Raw genomic sequence first — 20,493 nt, forward strand, 5'->3', positions numbered from 1 at the left:
CTGCTGCCCACGGAGCACGTGGGGGTGGGGGTTGGCACGGTCCAGATTTCGCCCAGCCCTGTGGCTGGACACCTGCCTCCTGCTTTTTGCCCCGGAGTCAGACTGCTGTTGGTGTGCTTTAACAATGCTTGTTTGAAATTAAACCCTCTGTTACAAGGCACTTGTCATCTCCTAATGGTTCCACAGTTAAGACACTATGTTAAGAAGCCGCAGACCATGAGTGTCTCTCTAATGTTGTTTTGCAGAGCGACTGCTTTAAAGTTCATAGGTACAATTTTACTGTTTTCTATTACATGAAGCTTACAATTTAAACATGTTGCTTGCTTTATACAGCGTTCACAGAGGGAAATGAACCACTTGTGTGGAACTGCTGGATTGTTGCATCTCATGATTAAAGTATTCCTGGATATGAACTTTGTCACTGCTAATTCTATGGCATACTTTTGTTTGGGTGGGGCTTGTAAAGCAGCTTTAGCACAGGTGTCCTTGAAGTGTGTCCCTAGAAAATATGAAGTACAGCACAGTGCACGGTTACATACTGGAATTGAAAGTTTATTTCTGGAGGTGAGAGAACTTTTGCAGCTTATATATATATATAATCTGTGTGTATATATTTATATTATTATTTTTTTAAATACATATAAAAACTACTTTGCTGGACACAGGCAGTGTTGGCCACGCTTATCCTGAATACCATCTTACTGACTTTTCCCTTGTAGGAAAGGGATTATTACATTTGCATTGCAGGACTCCAACAGTTTCATCTGTTGATGGAATACAGATGTAATTTTGAATAACGTGCATGCTTTTAGCGTGGCTTTCTTGAGTGGTAGGAGAATTCACCAGTACCACAGTGCAGGAACATGCTTACTTGGTTGCTCGTGGTTCTGCATAGGCAGTGCTACAACAGAATTACCTAACGTTGTGTAATGGGTTGATACGCTGGTTAATTTGTGCATTTTGAGCTGCTCTTCTGGTTTTCCCTCTCTTACAGAGGCCGTTTTAAAGCTTCATCTTGTTAAAGAAGAGCTTTTTTTTTTTTTTCCAAACCATTGTAGAACCTCGTAAGAGCACTTTTTGTTCAATATAGCACCCACGATTCTCAACTGTGTAAGTAACTGCTACAAGTAATGGTTGCTGCTGTCTTCCAGAAGTGCCCAGTCACTGGTGACGGGGGGTGAGGTCTGCCCCAGTCCAGCTGTCGGCGTTCATGCAACGGTTGAAACGCTTTCCCTCTTCAGTCTCTTCCTTATAAAAGTCACTAGTGCCCCCAGGGGTACGCACATGGTGGATGCTGCCACCAGCAGCCCGATCACGGCCAGGGCGTAGCCTGGGTAATCCTTTGTCACCAGCTGCCCCTGCAAGGGAGAGAAGCAGCTTTGGGTTGGGGGCTCTGATTTTCGGTGGCCTGGAGCAAAGCTGTGCCTGGATCCGACCAGGACAGTGCTGAGAAGCACTTGCAGCCCGTGACTGTCCTCAGTGCTTTTCTTTTGTCTGACCATACGGAGCTTAAAATTGACAGTAAGAACAGAGCTGCTGATAAAAATACTGGGGAAAACTGGTGCAGGCTTTGGTTAAGAGCAGATTTTGGCTTGAGTCATGTTTCTTAATGAGGAGGCTCAGCCCTGACCTCGGTCAGGTCCCTGTTCCTCTCCGGGAGGCTGCGGGCTCATGCTGACACCCAGTCACAGGCCAGGCCCAGTGTGACTCCCAGATCAGAGATGACATGAAAACAATGTCACTTGTTTCTGCGCGCTAGGAACATTTCCACAAAAGGTTATGAAACCAGTGGTTACTTATCCAATTCCTCTGTGATAAATACACAGTTCAGTATTTGCACAGAAGTGGTTTAGCCCTTAAGAAAAATGTGTATGGAAATTATGAAAGCTATTTACTCCAGCAGCAGCTCAGTTCTGTTAAAATACCATGAATTTTGTTCAAAATACTGCACCTTGAAAGCAATTTTTCTGTTTAAAGTATCTTTTTTTAAGATGCTATTTGGGTCTTCAACATGACTCAAATTTTACTGTTTGAAGGGGTAGATTTGGGAATTGTAGAGGGAAATTAGTCCCTTTTACAAAACCACTGCAGCACTGTTACTAGTTTTCCCTAGGTTACCTTTCCACAAAATTAAGGGATGGCCCCAACTCCAGCTGCAAGCTTTCTGAAGGCAGTTTTGTGGGACAAAGGTGTTAGGAAGGAAGGCTGTATCCTTGCAGGAGTTAAGGAAAGTTTAAAAAAAAAACCAAACCAACCAAAACTATTATTACCTGTGTGGCATCCCATGCTTGGTATTGCAGCGTTCCTGTGAGAATATAGTCAGTGAGGTAAAATATAAATAAGCTGATAATTAGCAAGGGACTAGCAAAAGCCCACATAATTTTCCAGTACCAGTTTGGCTTGCGTCCGATCATGGTGTGAAGATCTTTCTCAAATCTGTGTTTAAAAAAGAACACATATTTTTGAGAACAGCTGCATATGTTCAGTCAATACCTTGAGCTGAGTTACTTCAAAACCACCTCCAGAATTAATTATGTAAGATGGGAAAGGGGAGTACAGCTGAGCGGAAGAGTAATGAGCAGAGAGGTATCGGCTGAAAAACTGGCTCACTGGGATCATACGGTGAGGGTGAAATGTAATTAAAAAGATAGCAGGGCTTCCACAAGGATCCCAAACTGCAGCAGAGTAGCTAGGTGAGCGTGTGTGCGGGGTGGGACAAAACAAACCAGGGTACAGCAGGAAAAGTCCCAACAAAATTCTGCCTGGAGTGCAAGTTCACACTGTTACTGGTGTAAGCTGATCGAGAAAAGCAATGATGCTTCAGTGCTGCGGAGAAAACACTGCTTGTTTCTGTGCAGTCGAGTCGTTCTCATTGCTGCTGTTCGACTGTCTCTGAAGTACTTACCAATGCTGGGGCTGGTACCTAAAATCCCGCAGGAAGCCTGGATCTGACTCGACAGCCTTGAGCTCAGCAAGGAGACACCACCAGTGCAGGTGCCTGCACACGCCCTGTGCTAGCAGGCTAAGGCAGCGAACGCTGAAGCCTTTTCCTTTAGACGCCCTGAGCACAAACACCCTCTGCTGTTTTAAAACCTTTCCTGATGCTGAATCTTCCTTTGAGCCGCACAGGATGCCTCAGGAGCCCAGCGATGTGCAAGGTGACCGCCCCTGAAACCAGACTTACTGGCACCACTTTGCTCCCGCTGAATTACTGCGAAAGGAGGAGCAGAGTTTCAGCAGGAGGTGCTCTTGAGACCAAAGACCAGAAAGGTGGGGAGCGGTGTGTGTGGCTCCTTAGTGCTCCCCTGCCCAGCCTGGCCCCTGCGCTGCCCTGAACCCCAGGAAGGGGTTGGGCTGCAGGGCACGGCGGATGCCCATCGCCTTGCTGATACCACAGCGTAGGAGAAAACTTTAGCCCAAGGTGGGTTCGCTCCCCAAGCTATCCCACTATGAAGAAAGGAGGGTTCGAGCTTTTACCTTCTTATCCCATAGATATAACACACCGCAATGGTTTCTACCAGCACGATGAGCAGCAGCGAGAGGGTGGCTGCGTAGTCATTGAATATGTCAAACCAGTAATTGCCAGCCTCCATGGTGAAGATGAGGCCAATCACACAGTTAACGAGACACACAACACCTGCAGGGATGAAACAGGGACCCTGCTGTTACACCTGGAAATCTGATTACACGGGGGAAATGTCATACTTCTTGTTACTAAAAAGTTGGTGGGATTTCTACTCACTTCTGTCAGGGAGCAGCTTTTTCAGAGGAGAAAGAGAAATTTTTTTCCCCTTTGGAAAAGACCTGCCTCTCTGTGCATGTGCCTATGCTGGTGTATCCTCAACCTGCCGCTCCTTAGAGCTGCGCAGTCACAGCACACCATCCCAGCAGGGTCAAGACAACCAAGTCTTGACTATAGCCTTGTCGTGTGGGCTGCAGCATCTGCTCTTACTGCTGGGCATCCAGCTAAAACGGGTCTTAAGGGGGGACAAATGATTTCCGTGCTGGAACGGGAGCACCTATCACTTTCGGCCAAAGCCTGCGGCGTATCGCAGTTGGGATACCAGCAATGCGACTGAAGAGCCACTCGCTGCAGGTATCTTGACATTTGTTCTGGCCTTTTGAGTTCCATCCGTCAGTCGACACCAGCCTGAAGGAAGTGGGGTGTGTTGGGAAGCCTGCGACCACACAGCCACGAACGCTCCAGCGCTTTGAGAGCTCCCAAGGGAAAACGCTGTACAGGCTGGGCGGGATTTCCCAAGGGCAGGCAAACCCTTCTGGCGGCCTATTTGATAATTCCCTGCTCCACCTGAGGTGCTACGCTGCGACACGGCGCTTACCTGAGATCACCTCCTTGGGGAAACGGGCAGCAATGACCCTGCTGTCGGTCAGCGGCGTGAGGATGGCGGCGGTGTTGCCCAGCATGCTGCCAATGCCCAGCATCAGCAGCATGAAGAAGTAGAGCACGGAGTACAGCTGGGGCACCTCCATGTTTTTGATTGCTTCAGAATAGACTATAAATGCCAGTCCTGTCCCTTGGACAGCCTGCCAGCAAGAGGGGGAGAAGGGGTGAGTTACAGGCAGCTCCTCAGCTCACTAAAGGACATAAGAATAGGGATGGGAGCAGCTGACTCTGCACCATGACAAAATACACCTGTGGTGGGGGTTTTGCACAGCAGAGACAGATGAGATCTTCACCGGTTTATTCAAACTGCACAGAAACTGGTGTAGTGCTGCTCATAGCAAAAACCTTCACCCCGAACCTTTGTGACCTGCCCTGTCCCGCAGCCGGAGCCAGCACTCAGCTGTGTTGCCACCCGGCTCAGCTGCTAATGACCCAAACGAGCCCCTTGCCTGGCTGAGCCAGTGCCCCCCACCCCTTCCCGGGGTCCCCAGCCAGGCTGGGGGGGGAGCAGATGTGCCCCCGTGGGGCCGAGGGGCTGCCTGGGCTCCATGGGGGGAAAGGAGAGAATGAAGCCCAGGTGCCAGCACAAAGCTGCAACTCACCGTATCTAGTTCAGCTTCCAAGCTGCAGTTTTTAAGCTGCGGCAATAATTGGGAGTATTCCTGTGGGTGGGTGGCCATGAGGTAGTCTTTCATGTCGCTGAGGTTGTCTGCAGTTACAGAGCCTTCCTCCAGGTCAAAAGCGTTCATCAGCAGCAGGATCACCCTGGGAAAGATTACAGGAATTTAATGGCTTTCAGGCCAGGGTATAAAACAGAGGCTGGTTTTACACTTTGTCCCCTTCTCCATCCGCCCGCCCGGATGCTCTGCTGGCCCCAGGGCTCCAGACTCCCCGGGCAGGAGCCACGGCACTTCCAGCATGGTGCTGGGACAGGGGCGACCTTGCACTCATCTCTGCTTCGGAGGGAGCAGCTCCTGCACCCACACTGCCGCTCCCAGGCAGGTATTTTGGGTGCCGGCTGGCATCTCTTCCCCTTTGCCCTCCGGTCTCACATCCACACCCCACCAATTTAATGAGCCTTTTGGCACTGAGCAGGGACTAGCAGCTTGGTTTCCTCTCTGGTCAGCAGATAAATTGAAAGCTGTAAAAATACGAGTAAAAGTGTAACCGCCACAGGCGCTGTGCCAGGGAGCTCATGCGAGCTTGCTGCCTTGTGGCACCATCCTGCAAGCTCCTGGGCAGCTCTAGAACATCGCTGCCGAGGAGGCTGAGCTCCTGGCACAGGGCTTAAAGGGGGAATCTGAACCTCACTGTGTTTTATTAATCAGCCCCCACACATCTCCTGAAGTATGTGCCGGGACCAGGGGACAGGGGAAAGTGCTGCTGTGACCCACCCAGGCAAAGGCATCCTCTCAACCCAGCCTGGAAGCTGCACCCAGGTGCCAAAAGGCAAGCCAGCTCTGACCTTTCATCTCAGCCTTCATCACTTTAAATAGCACCATTAGCTCTATTAGAGCAGTATCAGATCTGGTCTTGGGTCAGCGCTGCGTGCTGTTGTTTATTTACCTCCCCTCTTACCTTCCCCAGAACGGCTCGCGGTGGAAAACCAGTGAAATACCAGGCTCTTACTTGTTGATACAGCTTTCGTAGTTAAACGTCGCCTTGAAGCCGTAGATGGAGAAAGTGACAATGCTGGAGAATATGGACGTGGTGCTGTTGATGAGCGAGACGATGATGGCGTGCCTCTCGCAGTTGTTGCTGGGCTCGTTGTAGCTGGCAAACGCGATGAGGCTGCCGAAGCCGAGGCCCAGCGAGAAGAAGATCTGCGTGGCGGCGCTGATCCACGCCTTGGGGTTTGACAGGTGCTCCAGCTGCAAAACCAGACGGGGAGAGTGGGAGCGTGAAGCTGGCCGGGGCTGTCCTTTCCAGCCCGCGGGGATGGGGACTGGCCCCTGCCTGCACCCGTTTTAGCTCAGGGGAGTTCTTCGGGCAGGGTTACTGCTCAGTCTGAAAGTAATATGCTACGGGTTATGTTAACGGGCAGGTTGTCTTCTGCGGGGGGAAGCAAGCAGATTATGGGCACCGTGGCAGAACATCCTCCAGCCACACCCAGCTGCAGTTTCCAGCTCCCTGACCTAAGCTACTGCTGCAAAAATTCAGTATGATAAAAAGAAACATTGACATCTTTTAAAAACCTATGTGTTCAGTAAATCATAACATTTCGTGAAAAATTCAGTACGGTTTTTCTGTACCTTTGGTGTGAACATGTAGACAAGCCCGTTCACAGCTCCATGAAGTGTTAATCCCCTGATGAGATATATGATGAGAACGCAGTACGGCAAAGAGGCTGTTACATAGACGACCTGGGGGAAGGAGGGGAAATACCTTGGTCTAAAGAATACATAAAACAGAGCTAATCTACTATGTCCAGTCTCATTTACATAGATAATTTCCATTATTTTGTCACCTTGTATCAAACCTTAAAGAAATATTTTCAGATAAATCTAACTTTAGATTTAGGTTTTAGGGAAAAAAGTTTTTATTAATAATAAAGACCTCTGCTACTGTTCTGAGAGTCTTCTCTTTGGTTGGAAAAATAAAACCAAAATCTAAAATACTTGCAGCATTTACAAACTCAGTTCTGCAGCATTTAGCAGAGTACCACCCATTTACAAATATCTGTCAAGAACTCATTATGCACAGGTCATCCACGATCTGCTCTAGGAAGAAGGCAAGCACACCTCATAAAAGGTCAAAATCAAACTTGAATAAAACTGTTTTAATTCAGATGTGAAAAAGACATTAACAATGTAACCCGAATGGGGGATGGTGGGAATTAAATCTTTCAGTTTTCTTCCATGAGCTTTTGACCAAACCCCTGAATTTAAAGCTAAATGTTCAAACTCCACATTGGAAAAAGCCATTTGCCAAAAAAAAAAAAAAAAAAAAGATCATTCAATCACCTTCTCTTTACTGGGGTGTACCCCGGTGGTTCACCCAAAAACTTATCTAAAAACTAACTCACAAAAAATGTGCTTTCCCAAGCTCTTGGGAAGAGAATCAACTGGGTAATTACCAAACATTCCTCCCATTTGCACCTGCCTGCACCACCAGCATCACCTGCCTTTCCCTGTCACACACCTGGAGATGCAGCAGCTTCACCTTAAGGCCCCAGCCAGACAGCCCTGCGCCCACCGCCCAAACCCGCTGCTCTTCCCGCACCAGGGACGTGGGGGAAGCCCCCCGCATGCCCCCGATTCCCGCAGCGAGACCCTGCCTTCATGATGCTGTTTCAATGCTCCTTGGCTGTTTGCTTATTTCTTTTTTGCCCCCAAAGCCAGCTGCAGCAAGTTTAAGAGGTTATTCTTAGTTTACAGTCTCTTGGCTTTCTGCGTTTGGCTAAGACGATTTGGGGATTACAGCCCTCAGGTTGCTTCTTAGTGCGGGCTCAGAAGGGACATTGCTTCCCCCCCCCATAACTTCTGCTGTGAATAAAAAGTGAGGGAAAACGCCCAGTAGATGTCTTTTTTTTTTCTTGCAGAGACTGAGGAATAGACTTCTCCTGACACAGCCCTGCTGTGGCAGAAGGTTTTCCGCGGGGCTGGCAGCCTGCTGGATGGTTTTGCAGCAGAGGTGGCTGCATTTAAAGGACTTTTCTGGATTACTTTTTAAATGTCACCCAGTGTTTTAGCCGAGCCTTCTTCAGCTGCAACTTAACAGGGCAGCAGCGGGGCTGGCTGCTCCGGGGGAGATGCCGTAACCCCAAACAACAGCAGCCACGGCCGCTATCTTTTGGCACTCAGTTATCCTCACCACGTCCTGCCCGGGCTCGGCGGGGCTGTGCCCGCCTCTCACCTTGCCGGTGGACTCGGTGCCGCGGAGGATGCAGAGGTAGACCACCAGCCACGCCAGCGTCAGGCAGAGCGCCTGCTCCCACTGCACGCTGCCGCTGGCCTCCAGCGACGGAGAGATGTTCAGGGTCTGCCGGTACCAGAAGTACTGGGTGGACGACGTCTTCTCGCACTCCTCCTCGTAGCCGGTGCGGTTGCTGTTCAGGGGGCAGGTGGCCCACGGCAGGGGGTTCTGGGGAGAGCGCTGCTGGCAGCACGGCGGGGAGAGCCGGGGTGCCGGAACGCGAGGGCAGCTTTCTGCTCGGGGCTTGCTTGTCCCCACCTTGGGCTGCCTGGGGCTGGGGATGACCCTCTTCCCCGGGGACAATCTCTTCTGACCCTCTCCCCTGGGGCTGATGCTTTCTGATCCTCTCCCCAAGGACAGACCCGCTCCCTCCTCTCTTCCTCAGAGATGACCCTCTCCCAAAGGACCGATCTGTTCCGCCTCCCTTCCCTGGGGACGACCAGAGTGACTCTCTCCCTGAGGACAGACCCTCTCCCACAGGGCCAGCCCCCTGCCCTGCCTTCAGACAGGGCCATCCCAGGGTGCAGGACACCGCGGCCACCAAGGCACGTGTGAGCAAGGCAACACAGGGCTGGCCTTGACTTTCATTGCATGGTGAGGAGGAGACACCCCAATGACCCTGGGGACACCCCAGAAGGGAACACCACTGCCTCATTTTTCCCCTCAGAAAACCCTGGAAGGGTTTCTGGAGCTTTTGTCCCCCCCACGCCCAGCTGCCAATGGTGCCATGCATCATCCAGCACTGATGCCAAACCACCACGACCCTCCACGGGGCTACGGCAGGACCGAGCCGTGCCACCGGGCACCCACGCACCTGGAAGGAGTGGAAGAGGTACCAGAAGGCCCAGGCATTGATCACGTTGTAGTACATGGAGAGGAAGAAGGACACAACGACGCTGGCGACGCCTGTGGGCATGGAGAGAGGCTCTTGGTCAGCAGTGAAACCCCAAAATGTCAGGGGCAGGGGCACTGAGGCTGGCGTGGGGTGGGTTTGCTTCTGCATAGCACGGGGTGTGCCCCCACCACTGCAGCCACCAGCTCCTCCTCCCATCAGGGCTATCCTGCACTGGAATTTATGCTTTAGCCCCTGGGAGGGGAATATTCAATTTATCGTTAAAAATACAGTATGCATGTAAACAAATTAATGGTATCTTGGGTTATCAAGGTAATTTAATAACATAATAATATATCTAAGAGTGGACATTGGTAGGCAGCAACAGCAGGAGATTAAGGCACAGTTTTATCACTCCATGTTGAACATATTGGGAAGATGCTCTTGGGGTCAAAGCTCAGTGCAGGCATCCCAAGGGGCTGGGTTTAGCACTAGCCTTCACACCGTGATTTTTGCAATCTGCCTGAGTGCAGGGGCACTCACACCTCCAAGTCCAGGGACCCAGCACAGCAAGTTGGGGTCTGGCCCCAATGCCCCGCAAGGGATGGGGTAAATGTGTGCCATGCAGTGTCTGGATAAGCCTGGCGAGACCCAGTAAAACCCCAGCTCCTGGCTGGTTTCTTCTCTGAAAGACAAAGTTCTCCATTCAAAAAATCACCCATGTTCCCCAGGTGCTTAAAAATAAAGATGAAAACTGAGAACATACCAACGCCGCAGAGGTAGGGGCTTATTATTTTCCAGGCTCCGATGCTGCCCTGACGCATGCGTTGCCCCACAGCCAGCTCCAAGTAGAGCAGCGGCATCCCCTCGGCGATCAGCATGATAAAATATGGGATCAAAAATCCCCCTGCAAGAAAAACCCAACAGACAGCCTTCAGATCAGCAGCACAATAAACACCACATTGCCCTATTTGTGGTCAAATCACCGCTTTAAGTGTCCCAGGAGCTGGCTGGGGCTGGGTCCTGTATTTTTGTATGTTGGTTTGATTTTTTTTTTTTTTTTGCATATTGAGGGCATGGCCGAACCCTGAGGGACAACTCATGGGGCTTCAGGTGGTGTCCCAGATGCCAGTGGGCACCGAACACCTGGGCACAGGAAATTTTCCTCAGGCACTTGGCAGAGCTGGGATTTCTGCTGTTAAATTGTGACAGTTGCCACCCTGGCACGACAGGGCTGCCCATATGCTTTGTGGGCGGTTTGAGCAATGTTCGGGGCCAGGGCTGTTGAAGGGTAACTAATCATCAGCCAAACCTTGTAAAAGATAATGAAAGGTTTACTTCATGAGCGATGTTGTGGCAGAGCCAAAATGCTCAATGAAAGGTAACAACTGCGTCCGTGTTGAATAGAGACCTTTGAGTAACATATTGAGGCCTGGCCTGGCTTAAAAAAAAAAAAAAAAAAAAAACACAACCCAAAAAGCTCCCCAAAACCTTCATGCTGAGGCTGCAAGTACAAGCAAAGGGGTGAAGGCTTTTCCCCCAGGGTCCCACCTGCAGGAGCAGACCCTGGGACGGAGGCACACAGTCTCCTCCTGTCCGAGGTCTGCCCATCCCTGCTGCCCCGGCACAGAAAGCCACAGGGATGCTCCTGTGGAAGGAGCAGCAGGAATGGGCAGGAGGGCAGTGAGGGAGGGGAAAGGACCTTCCTGCCTGGCAACCAGGATGCACTTCAGCCTAAATGTCTCCTAGAAAAAAAAAATAATATCCTTGTCCTTGACTTGGGGCTCACTTCAGAAAGAGCTGCTGACTGAGTCAAAACCTGGATTTTTGCGGAGGCTTTCCTGCTTCCCTTTTTACAGCAAGCCAAAAATATTTACGTAAATATCTCTTATTTAGGATTTAATCTGCAGCATTAACATTCCTTGCAATGGGCTCTGTGAAGCGCTGGGAAGGAATGAACTCCGGGCAGCAACTGAGGCAAAGAACTGGAAATAAACACAAAGCAATAATCCGGTTTATTCTGGGAATTAATTTCCCACCTCCCAGCTCTCTCGTTATTAACAACCCCTTTGTTAGTCTGTTAGGTAACTTCCTATGCCACAAGGGAGCTGTCGGAGGTACAAGAGCTCCTGCAGCTGCTCTGTCCCAGCAGGGTGTGAGCTGCCCCAGCAGCCACTGAGGGGAGTTTTGACATGTACCATGGGGAGAATCAGCATTAGGCCCTTTGCGAAGGGCCTTTTCTGCCCTGCCAGCAGCTTTGCCACGTGCTTGGTGTTGGCTTTGCCACCCTGCAAGGAGAAGTGCCTTCAAGCTTGTTCTTCACCCCAATGTCTCCCCTGCAGCTGGGGGTGCCGGGGCTGAGCCCCCTGCCCCTTGCTCTGCACCCCGTTTGCATGCAGATCTTGCTCCCAACACTACTTTTCCTAAGGGGTAGAACCAAAAGGCCTTGTGTAAGTGTCCCAAGGCAGCTGTATGAACCAGCTCATTATCCACTATGAACCAGCAAAGCTCCACTGATGCCCCTGCTCATTTGCACCCGACATTGCTCCCCACAGTGCCAACCACCTGCGAAAACCAGCCCGCAGGCCAGACCCCTGAAGTTGACACAACACTTGGAACATGCTCCGAGTCTGGCTGGGGCACCGGCCTTGGCCAGCGGCACCCTCCCCTCTGCTCAGCATCCTGCCTGGTGCCCAGAGGCTTCCTCGCTCGGGGCTGAGCACCCACCCTGCTGTAAACCCAGCCCAGGGTCGCTTTGGTCTGGCCCAGCCTCCTTACAGACAGACTGACTGCACCTACAAGGTTTGAACCCCTCCCTGCTCAGGTCAAGCTCTCTGGAGGAGAGCAAGGGGAAGGAGGCAATCTGCTGAGGAATGGAAAGGCAGGAGGTCATAAAGTCTGCAAATATCCTGTTTAGGAATATCATCACTGATAAGGGCCCTACTGCTCTGCTGGGCAGGACAGGGACTGGCTTTCTGCTTTTCTACAAGGAAGATGCCAAACAAGCAGTTGCTGACATCCCCCCTAAGCCCAGTGCCTGGCATATCCAGCTTTTAAGTTCCCAAAATGATGTTTTGTCTGCGTGGGGTTTGCAGACCCTGGGAAGGCCAACGAATCCTTTTTAAGAGGGCAGTGAAAAACAATTAAGAAAAGCAAAGCCTGCAGTCAGGAGTTTTAGTTTCACAGAAGGGAGAGCTACCTCTTCCCTAAGAAATTTAATCAGGGAGGATAAAAAGAGTGGAGAAAGTATTCTTATAAAAACATGCTATTCAGAAAATACTTGGGTTTAACTAAGCTTTTTTTCAGGTTAATCAAGTGTTCCAGTTTTGATTACATTTCAGAGAATTTTCGCCATCTGCTGCACTACTGATGGCTGAAAAGAAGCGGCGAAACCACGCAAAGCGCCCCACTGCCTGAGTTGCTGCCCTTCAGGATGCCTGCCAAGGTAGGCTGCTAGTGGACTAATCACGTGCAGTTTAATTGTGTACAGAAACACTTGCATTTTAAGCTTTGTGCTAGAGTTCAGTGTCAGACAGGAAGCCTTTACCCTCAAAAGCATCCGTGTAGAGGAATACACCCAGAATTGCAGCATGTCTATGACTTCTACTATCTGACCCATGTAAGAAAGCCTCAACCACCGCAGCACCTATCTTCTACTGTAACTTCACCCACTATATTATCTGGACTTTTCTGGCCTGATCCCATGAAGCAGCTCTGATGCAGTCCCAGCACTGAGCTTGGCTTTTCAAAACCCGGCACGAACAACTCCTACCACGACATGTGCATTTAGAAATAAGCTACAAGCCAACAAAACAAGCACAAAGCACTTAAACATCACAGTGTGTTTCTTTCTGCAAGGCAGAAAAGGCAGAAGAAGATGAGAAGCAAATGAGGCAGACGCTCATTGTGTCACTTAATGCACAACTGAGATGGGTGCAATGCTACGACAGCAGATGCAGTGTGAGAAGCAGTATAAAACTGGGATGTCTTATAAAGAGAGGCTCTTAATAAGGAGTTTTAAGAACGTGGTCACGAATCAGTGGTAGCTGTATACTAGATTATTAGTGTTGGTTTTTAATTAATCTAATTAATATTTGATTTCTAAGGAAGAACATCTGTGGCTGGTATGATACAGACGTCATCTTCCTTCAGTTTGGACCTAGGAGGATAAACTTTCAAAAAGCTTTTTTTGGGGGGCCCAAACCAATTTATTTCCTGCTTTCAAAGCTTCCCAGGAGGCTTTTGCTGTGGAACTCCTGTTGATTAAGGAGCTCCAGCCAACTTCAAAGAAGATTTGCAGCCAAGATATCACCTCCTAAAGTAAGGCTTTGTATAAAAGACAACACATTAACAAGAGAAACTTGAAATGATACAGCTGATCCTTAAATTAAATCAGTGTAAGCATCTCTCCTTCTCAGTATGTTCCAAGTCCCCATACATGAACCTACAAGGAACTGAACTAGCTTCTGATGCCTTCAGCGTGGTTCAGTGGGGCAAGAAAGTAATAAATTAATATCATGTGGACCTACATCTCTTACTCTACCTCCATCCTTTTAGAAAACATGGGCCTTCCCACTGTTTCATTGCACTTCTAGGAAATGAGTGCCACTGTACTGGGGCGGCTGTCAGGTAAAAGCCTTATGCAAAAGACCATGTTAAAATAAAGCAGCAATAGAAGAGATTGCACATCAACAAAAAGCCTGACCTCCTGCTCTGCCCTGGACCCTGCTGGGTGGACAGGACGTTAGCATGGACAACATACTTTTGGATTTAAGGCGTGCCACACTCCTCCTCAAGGGAAGCAAGAAACATAAACCACACTTACCTCCTCCGTACATCTGACATAAGTATGGAAACCTCCACACATTTCCCAGCCCCACGGCATAGGAAATGCAGGCAAAAACAAACTGCAGGGGATTGTCCCACAGTGGCCGGGATTTCTCCATTGCCTACTGCAGGCAGAGGTTTCAGCAGAGCCTTTCTGCATTCACTCCTTCAGGTACTCTGCCAGCCCTGCCCCAGACTCCACGCCAGCCCGGCTTGGAGGGGAGGGAACGGTGGAGGAGTTATGCTTGCCAATTCCTATCAGGCTTTTTAATTGCTAATCTTATTAACAGGCACATACTGAAGTAGGAATGCTGGTAAATAGATTATAGACACACACAGAACTATAAAATTGGTACTTTGGGTGAATAGCTGCTTGGGTTTTGACTGGCATTTCTGGGAAGGATGTGAGCCCAGGGATTTTTATCGGCTCACGTGCTGACTTGACACTGAGAGGAAATAACACTGGGGCTGCAGTTTGGTTTTGGAAACAGGACACTCCTTCCTCACAGGGCTCTCTTCCCTAACAGTGGCATCTGTGTGCACGAGGCACCAATTTGGATGTGATAGCACAGGGAAGGGGTTCCTGCACCATTAGGGCCAGGCTCAGTGGCTATCACTCATGCCCTGGAGCTCACCCCAACCAGCCCAGCACACTCCCCAGTTCCAAAAGTGGCCCTGAAACCGTCCCTGTCTACCATGCAGGTCCCCACCCTGCTGCAGCCTTGAGTACAACACTCAAGTTTGACCCTCTGGGAACAACACCCTCCCTCTACATGCTCTGAACATGTGCGAGTGAAATAGCCCAGTGTCTTTACACTTACCTTCATGCTCAAACCCCACTGCTGCAGATAAACTTTTCTCAGGAGTTACTGTTTTAAAATACTTTTAAGCAGCAGGGACCAGATATATACAAAGGCCACTGGGAAAAGGTGTCTGTAGCCCAATGTGGAGGCAGAAGGACCGAGGAGGCCTTTGGGTCGTCTGAATGCACCCTGAGACACCAGGTCTGAACATGACCCCAGTGCCCTTGGGGCCCTGCCAAGGCACACTTTGAGCTCAACCACTTCAGACAGGTCTCCCAGTGAAGGAGGCTGCCGGTAGCATCTCTAGCAGTAAAAATGGGATGAACGAGTCCAAGGACTCAGCTTCCTTCCCCTGTCCAACTGTGTTTTTTTCCAGCCAGGACTGGGCACCTTCCAGGTCCATTTTACAAGTAGGACTCACTCAGCTGCTGTCAGTCTCACTCCTCCAGCATCAGGAACTTGCTCCCTGGCAGCACTGTGTGTGCTGCTCCAGCATCCCATCAGGCTGTGGCAGAGCCAAGGCATCCAGCTGTGGGTATGGGCAAGAACCCCTACCATGGGGCCTTTGGACATGAATCCAAACTGCAGCGTGTGTCCTGCAGCATTGTTGAGACCAGTAGAACAAAAGTAGTGAAGTCACAAAGTAGGATGCCACTTTTTTGCACGTTAGAAAAGGTGCAAGAAGTTTATGTACCTCCCATAAGTGAATCCATTCGCTACAGTGTGTTTCAGCGCTGCTACAAATGGAGGTTGTCACTGGAGAACATCAGGGTATGCCACTGTACAGAGTACAGTTTTGAGGGTTCTCATGGCTCCTCTGCAATATCCTTGCAGTTCTTGTCTTGCCCGCAGAATTGCAACGTGCCAGCTAGCCCAGGGAACACGTCTCATGGATAATTCTGGATTCTGCTAGAAGTAAAAATCCAAGGTGATTTTAAATCCGTAAGCTATTAAACTGGAGGATGCACACTGAGAAGATACAGATACGTTAGCTGTCCCGCATCACAAAAATTTTTGCAAATTATTAAAAAGTTAAATGTCCATCACTGCCTGTGGGATTTAGTACAAATTATGCCTATAAATAACTTACAGCATTTAATAACTCGCAGATAGAACAGCCTTAAAAAATAGCACATCACTAACACTTGGGATGCTTCTGTGTGCATAGATTACTGCTACTGATGAGTATAATGAAGTTAAACATTTCCTTGGCTCCGTACTGCCTTACCATTACATTTCAAACTAGTTCATATTAATGAACTGGGGAGACTGTGCAGGCAGAGAAGTGTGGTGTCCTCAGCTCAGGTCAGGCCTGATCAGGAAGTTCAGATGCAGTGAAACGAATCCTTGCCTCACTCACAGATGTCAGTCTCACAAGCATCTTGCATCACAAACTACTATGAGGTTTTTTTAAAAGGTGGTCATGCATATAGGCACCCAGCAAAGTGCCTGTCATCCCACGGCTCCTCCAGAGACAGGCTTTAACTATATTTAAAGGTATTTAAATAGATTACACTCAGGAATTCTTGCTGTGGGACCTTCCTCAGATAATCAATATGCTATTTCTGATACTATTCAATATTTTATCTCCTTTGAACTTCTTTCCTTTGGATTGGGGGAGAACTTGGGTTTTCTCTTTAGGGACTAAGTGTCTAACAGACACATGCAACAAATTTTGATCATTTCACTACTCATGTTAAAGGAGGATGAGAAAGAATTTTTTTCCACAGTGCCTAAAAAATTTGAGAGACTGAGGTCTGAGGGAGGAGGTGAGAAGGGCAGGTGTTCATCTCCACAGCAGGCCAGGAACTGATAGGACAGCATGAGAATTGCCCTATGTAAACCTAACCAGAAGCTCGTAAAAAAAGCAGAGGATCCCATTTCTCACTGAAGCAAAACTGGAAGTACTAAGTTGAAGGTACCAACTAAAAATCCTGGACTTGCATCTCTTGATGCCAGTACAATAAGAAGCCAAATGCCTCTCCCAGCTACTTAAAATGCAGACAAAAAGGGAGTCTGGGGTCCTAATAATGGGTTGGGGACCATGATTTGAGGGTGTGAGAGCAGCTGAACAGTTCTGTTGGCAAAGAACGAAAAACGAGGAAGGAATAATAAGCAGCAGAGGAAGTACTCTGGTATAGACAACTCCTAGATAATTCTACCAGGTAGTGTGGACTTTCTTATGCTACATCCTATATGCAGCACTATAACTCCCTAGATTTAAAAATAAACCCTCTGGGCATTCCTTGATGAGCCAGACATGTGGGAGGGGGACAAAGTGTCAGCAGGGACTAGCTCTGGTGTTTAGTATCTGCCGTTCCTGGAGACACTCACTTCCAAATGGAAACATGCTGGCTGTTAGCGTATTAGGTGATTATCAAAGAGAAGTGATGGAAGAGTCTCTACAGCCTTTACAAATGTTTAGTGGTGCTATCAAGGGAAGCAGATATACAGCCAAGAGAGTAGCAGCTCCCACATATGTTTGGATTCACTGGTCATAGTTGCTACGCTAAGCTTCATGTTTCCTTACTTTAGAAAAAAAGAAAGAATCCAGCTGGATTTCCAGATCTTTGACAACTCACAGGCCATGACAACTGTTGAGTGATAGCTCTACATGTAAATTGGTGATTACAGTTACTCCTCTAAGCAGTTGTTATAATTGCAATTATTCCTTCCAGCTCATCACTACTACTTACTGCTTAGTTCCAAACTGTAGATGATGCCCTTAAGGTCTGTACCCTGAAATCATATTCAACCTCTTGACCACTCTTAAAACTGTTTTGCATTACCTCAGCCTCCCAAGAAAAACATGCCTGAGAAAAGTTCCTCTTTTTATTTCCCTTGTTTTTCTCTAGCATTACAGCTCTACCCATCTTCTGAGTGAGTGTTTTTTTAGGGTAGTCCCTCCATGAAGGTGCATTCAACACTGCTTCACTGAATTTCACTCAATTCACCCAGACCTTAGAACTGCCCTGTGTAAAACAAAAGAGCCACAAACTGGCACCTCACAAAAATAAAAAAGATACCTGGCCTATTCAGTCAGTTCATCTGCTCGTCTTCTGTCAGCTCGTGCTTTCTCTCTGGCAAAGCTTGCCAGCAGTTTGGGGAGGTCTCCAGGCAGCTCCCTTGTTCACCAGCAGCTGTCAGCCCTGAGCTGCCCTGGCACAGCCCTGCACCAACCACTCAGCATCACCATTACTTACAATGGACGCTCCAAGACACTGTATTAATAGGTTCCTAAAAATAATAATTTAAAAATAGTTAAAAAATAAAAGTCTCTAGATATTAAGACTGCTGAAACAGAATGACATGTATCTACCCACCTTCAGGTGGAGAAGAGTTGACTCTGAACAGGCTGCCTAATGTTTCAGGTTATGTCCGAGAGGAGACTGGTAAGGAGGGCGGATCTAGGTGCCTTCAGGGAGACTCTGCAGGCAGCCAGAACAGGGCAAGAATCCTGGGCCAATGCTTTCACTGGCACATTGTCAAAATGAACAATTACGAGGTAACTCCCGTGAACACATTCTCTGCTCAAAGCCAGTTAGAAACATTTACAATAAAAACTATGATAACAATTCTTCCCTACCCACATACAAACTTACCTTCAAATTATATAAAATTGTTTTTGAATATGTTTTAAAAAGGCACGTCCTCCTACAATAGATCAAACTTTTTAAGCTTGATTCATTCAGCCACTTGTTTCCTGAGGCAGTAAGAATCTTTTCACTGTGGTCTGACAGCATTTTGTATCACACAGAAGCCAAGAGCCATGCCTGATAATGTCAAAAGAGGGAAATCAAACAGGAATCTTAAGAACTTTTTGGCTAGTTTGAAATCTTAAGTGCTTGGTACATGACTGGGGGTTTCCCAAAAACAAGGTATGTGGGAAATGTCCAAATTACAGCTGTCCTTACATCAGTCTGGGAAATAAAGAGAAGCACTTGTAGTTTAAGTGTTAATATATATTAGTATTCATCTTAGGACATTTTAAAAAATGGCTATTATCCACAAGAGAAAAACAGATTAAGGAATACTTTATGAACAGTTAAAGAACACCAGGTAACATACTGTCTCATTAAGATGGCAGCACGCAGCACTGCTGGCTCATTTATTAATGACCAACCACTGAATTCCAGTCACAGTTAGAGCACAGGGTTGTTTGTTAGCTGTCAGAGTCAACACTAGAGAAGCTGAGCTGCCTAGATTTCATTCCTATAGAAAATATTCTTTAGTCTGCAAGCAAAAAAAAAAAAAACCACCCAGCTTGAAAGAGATTTGATTCCTGCACATCAGCCAGTTATAGAGAAGTTTTCTTTTTAAATGTTCCCTTTGGGCATAACTAGGGAATTAACAGTTGAAGTAGAAGAAATGGATGATGTCTATTTGAGCAGTAGAAGAAACTTCTGAAGAACAAAGACTGGTAAAAGCAGTATTAGAATTTACACTTTAGGGAAAGAAGCGAAGTTTTAGAAACAACAGGCACTGTCAGGAGAGGTTCAGATACCATTCTCCATATTCAAAATATCGTACTTATCTCAATAAAAAGAGAATCACTACTGTATAATGTCCAGGTCTTCTTTGACAGTACAGCATCTTTGACAGATGATGTATTTTTCATCAAGAGCTCCACACAAGACCTTTACTTAGCCATTGTGCAACAGAAACCAATGAGAGCACCACACTGATCTCATACACACTAAACTGGCAATCTGTAAGACAGGCAAACAAAGTCAGTGTTTCAATTTTGCACTGCACAGTACTCTACAAGGTTTACCTTATTCATTTGAGGAGATAGCAAGGTCTGTAACCACACTTGCCTACAGCCAACTTATTTCACTGGCACCTGAAGCTGTCAGTGATCTTTCTTGTTGAGATGGTTTCTAAGCAGATCATGAAGGTATATCACAGAGTCAATATTCTAGCTAAACCAACAGCCAAAATTTTATCAGAAAAGAGAAGGCCAGCAGAAGTCATGAGATTCTCTGCCTTTCTTCACCCTTTACCTGCCATTTTAGAAAACGTAACTGATCTTCTTAAAATTAGTTTTATTACAAAGAAAAACACAATATTCACCCAGACAAGTATTCCTGTTGGTGTCAGCATAACTGCGCTGAGCAAACACAAGCCCAAAAGCTCTCTGGTACATACCTATTAAGAACTTAACATTTTAGTGACTGTACAAGGTGCAAAATAATACCTTTCATGAATTTAACTGACACTGCATCATGAGTATGTCACCCCATAAAGCCCTACTATTGTGCTACAGCAATAATATCATGTCACAGATCCAGGACTTTATCCCAAACCAATCTTGCTTAACCAATGGGGGGAAAAGGACAACAAAAGAACTTATAGACTGCAAAGGTATGACAGATTTGACCGGGGTATCACTGCTTGAGCTATTTTAACAGCTTTGCCCATTTGAGAAAGAATGAGGAAAAATGATCCATTTCAGTTCAAGCAGCTCCTGACACAAGTACTCTTAAATGCCATTTTCTGTAACACACAATCCCCAGCCTTTTTCCAGCTCTGCCACTGTCACACTTTTTTTACAGCTGTTTGACGTGGTCTGGTTTTGAGCATGAATCTGTAATTTACATATTTGCATTTCTAGCAAGATTCTTTACTGTTCTGCCACTCCTTTCTGCAGGTATTAAATAAAAAAAAAGCTATACAAAACACTCCTATAAAGAAACAGCTCCTTAAAGATT

General features: G+C 47.6%; 1 protein-coding gene across 8 annotated transcripts; it reads right to left on the reverse strand.

The window, feature by feature from the left end:
* Positions 1 to 63: 63 nt before the first annotated feature.
* SLC6A20 (solute carrier family 6 member 20) lies at positions 64 to 20,415 on the reverse strand. 8 transcript variants are annotated; one of them, XM_032987934.2, is made up of 14 exons: positions 18,385 to 20,415; positions 18,106 to 18,210; positions 17,809 to 18,019; positions 15,477 to 15,691; positions 9,919 to 10,059; positions 9,135 to 9,226; positions 8,261 to 8,488; positions 6,658 to 6,768; positions 6,035 to 6,276; positions 5,008 to 5,170; positions 4,341 to 4,545; positions 3,478 to 3,637; positions 2,271 to 2,436; positions 64 to 1,358 (listed from the first exon to the last, which is right to left on the reverse strand). In XM_032987934.2, the coding sequence occupies exons 4-14, from the start codon at positions 15,493 to 15,495 to the stop codon at positions 1,209 to 1,211; spliced, it is 1,677 nt and encodes a 558-aa protein (XP_032843825.1). In that variant the 5' UTR covers positions 15,496 to 15,691; positions 17,809 to 18,019; positions 18,106 to 18,210; positions 18,385 to 20,415; the 3' UTR covers positions 64 to 1,208. The 8 variants fall into 8 exon arrangements, with proteins under 8 accessions (XP_032843825.1, XP_032843818.1, XP_042662301.1 ...); XM_032987927.2 differs by having other exon boundaries at positions 18,106 to 18,256; XM_042806367.1 differs by adding an exon at positions 14,801 to 15,378 and having other exon boundaries at positions 18,106 to 20,415.
* Between the last annotated feature and the right edge of the window lie 78 nt (positions 20,416 to 20,493).

This window comes from Tyto alba, unplaced genomic scaffold (assembly GCF_018691265.1).
Source record: "Tyto alba isolate M040663 unplaced genomic scaffold, T.alba_DEE_v4.0 Super-Scaffold_46, whole genome shotgun sequence".
Taxonomy (NCBI): domain Eukaryota; kingdom Metazoa; phylum Chordata; class Aves; order Strigiformes; family Tytonidae; genus Tyto; species Tyto alba.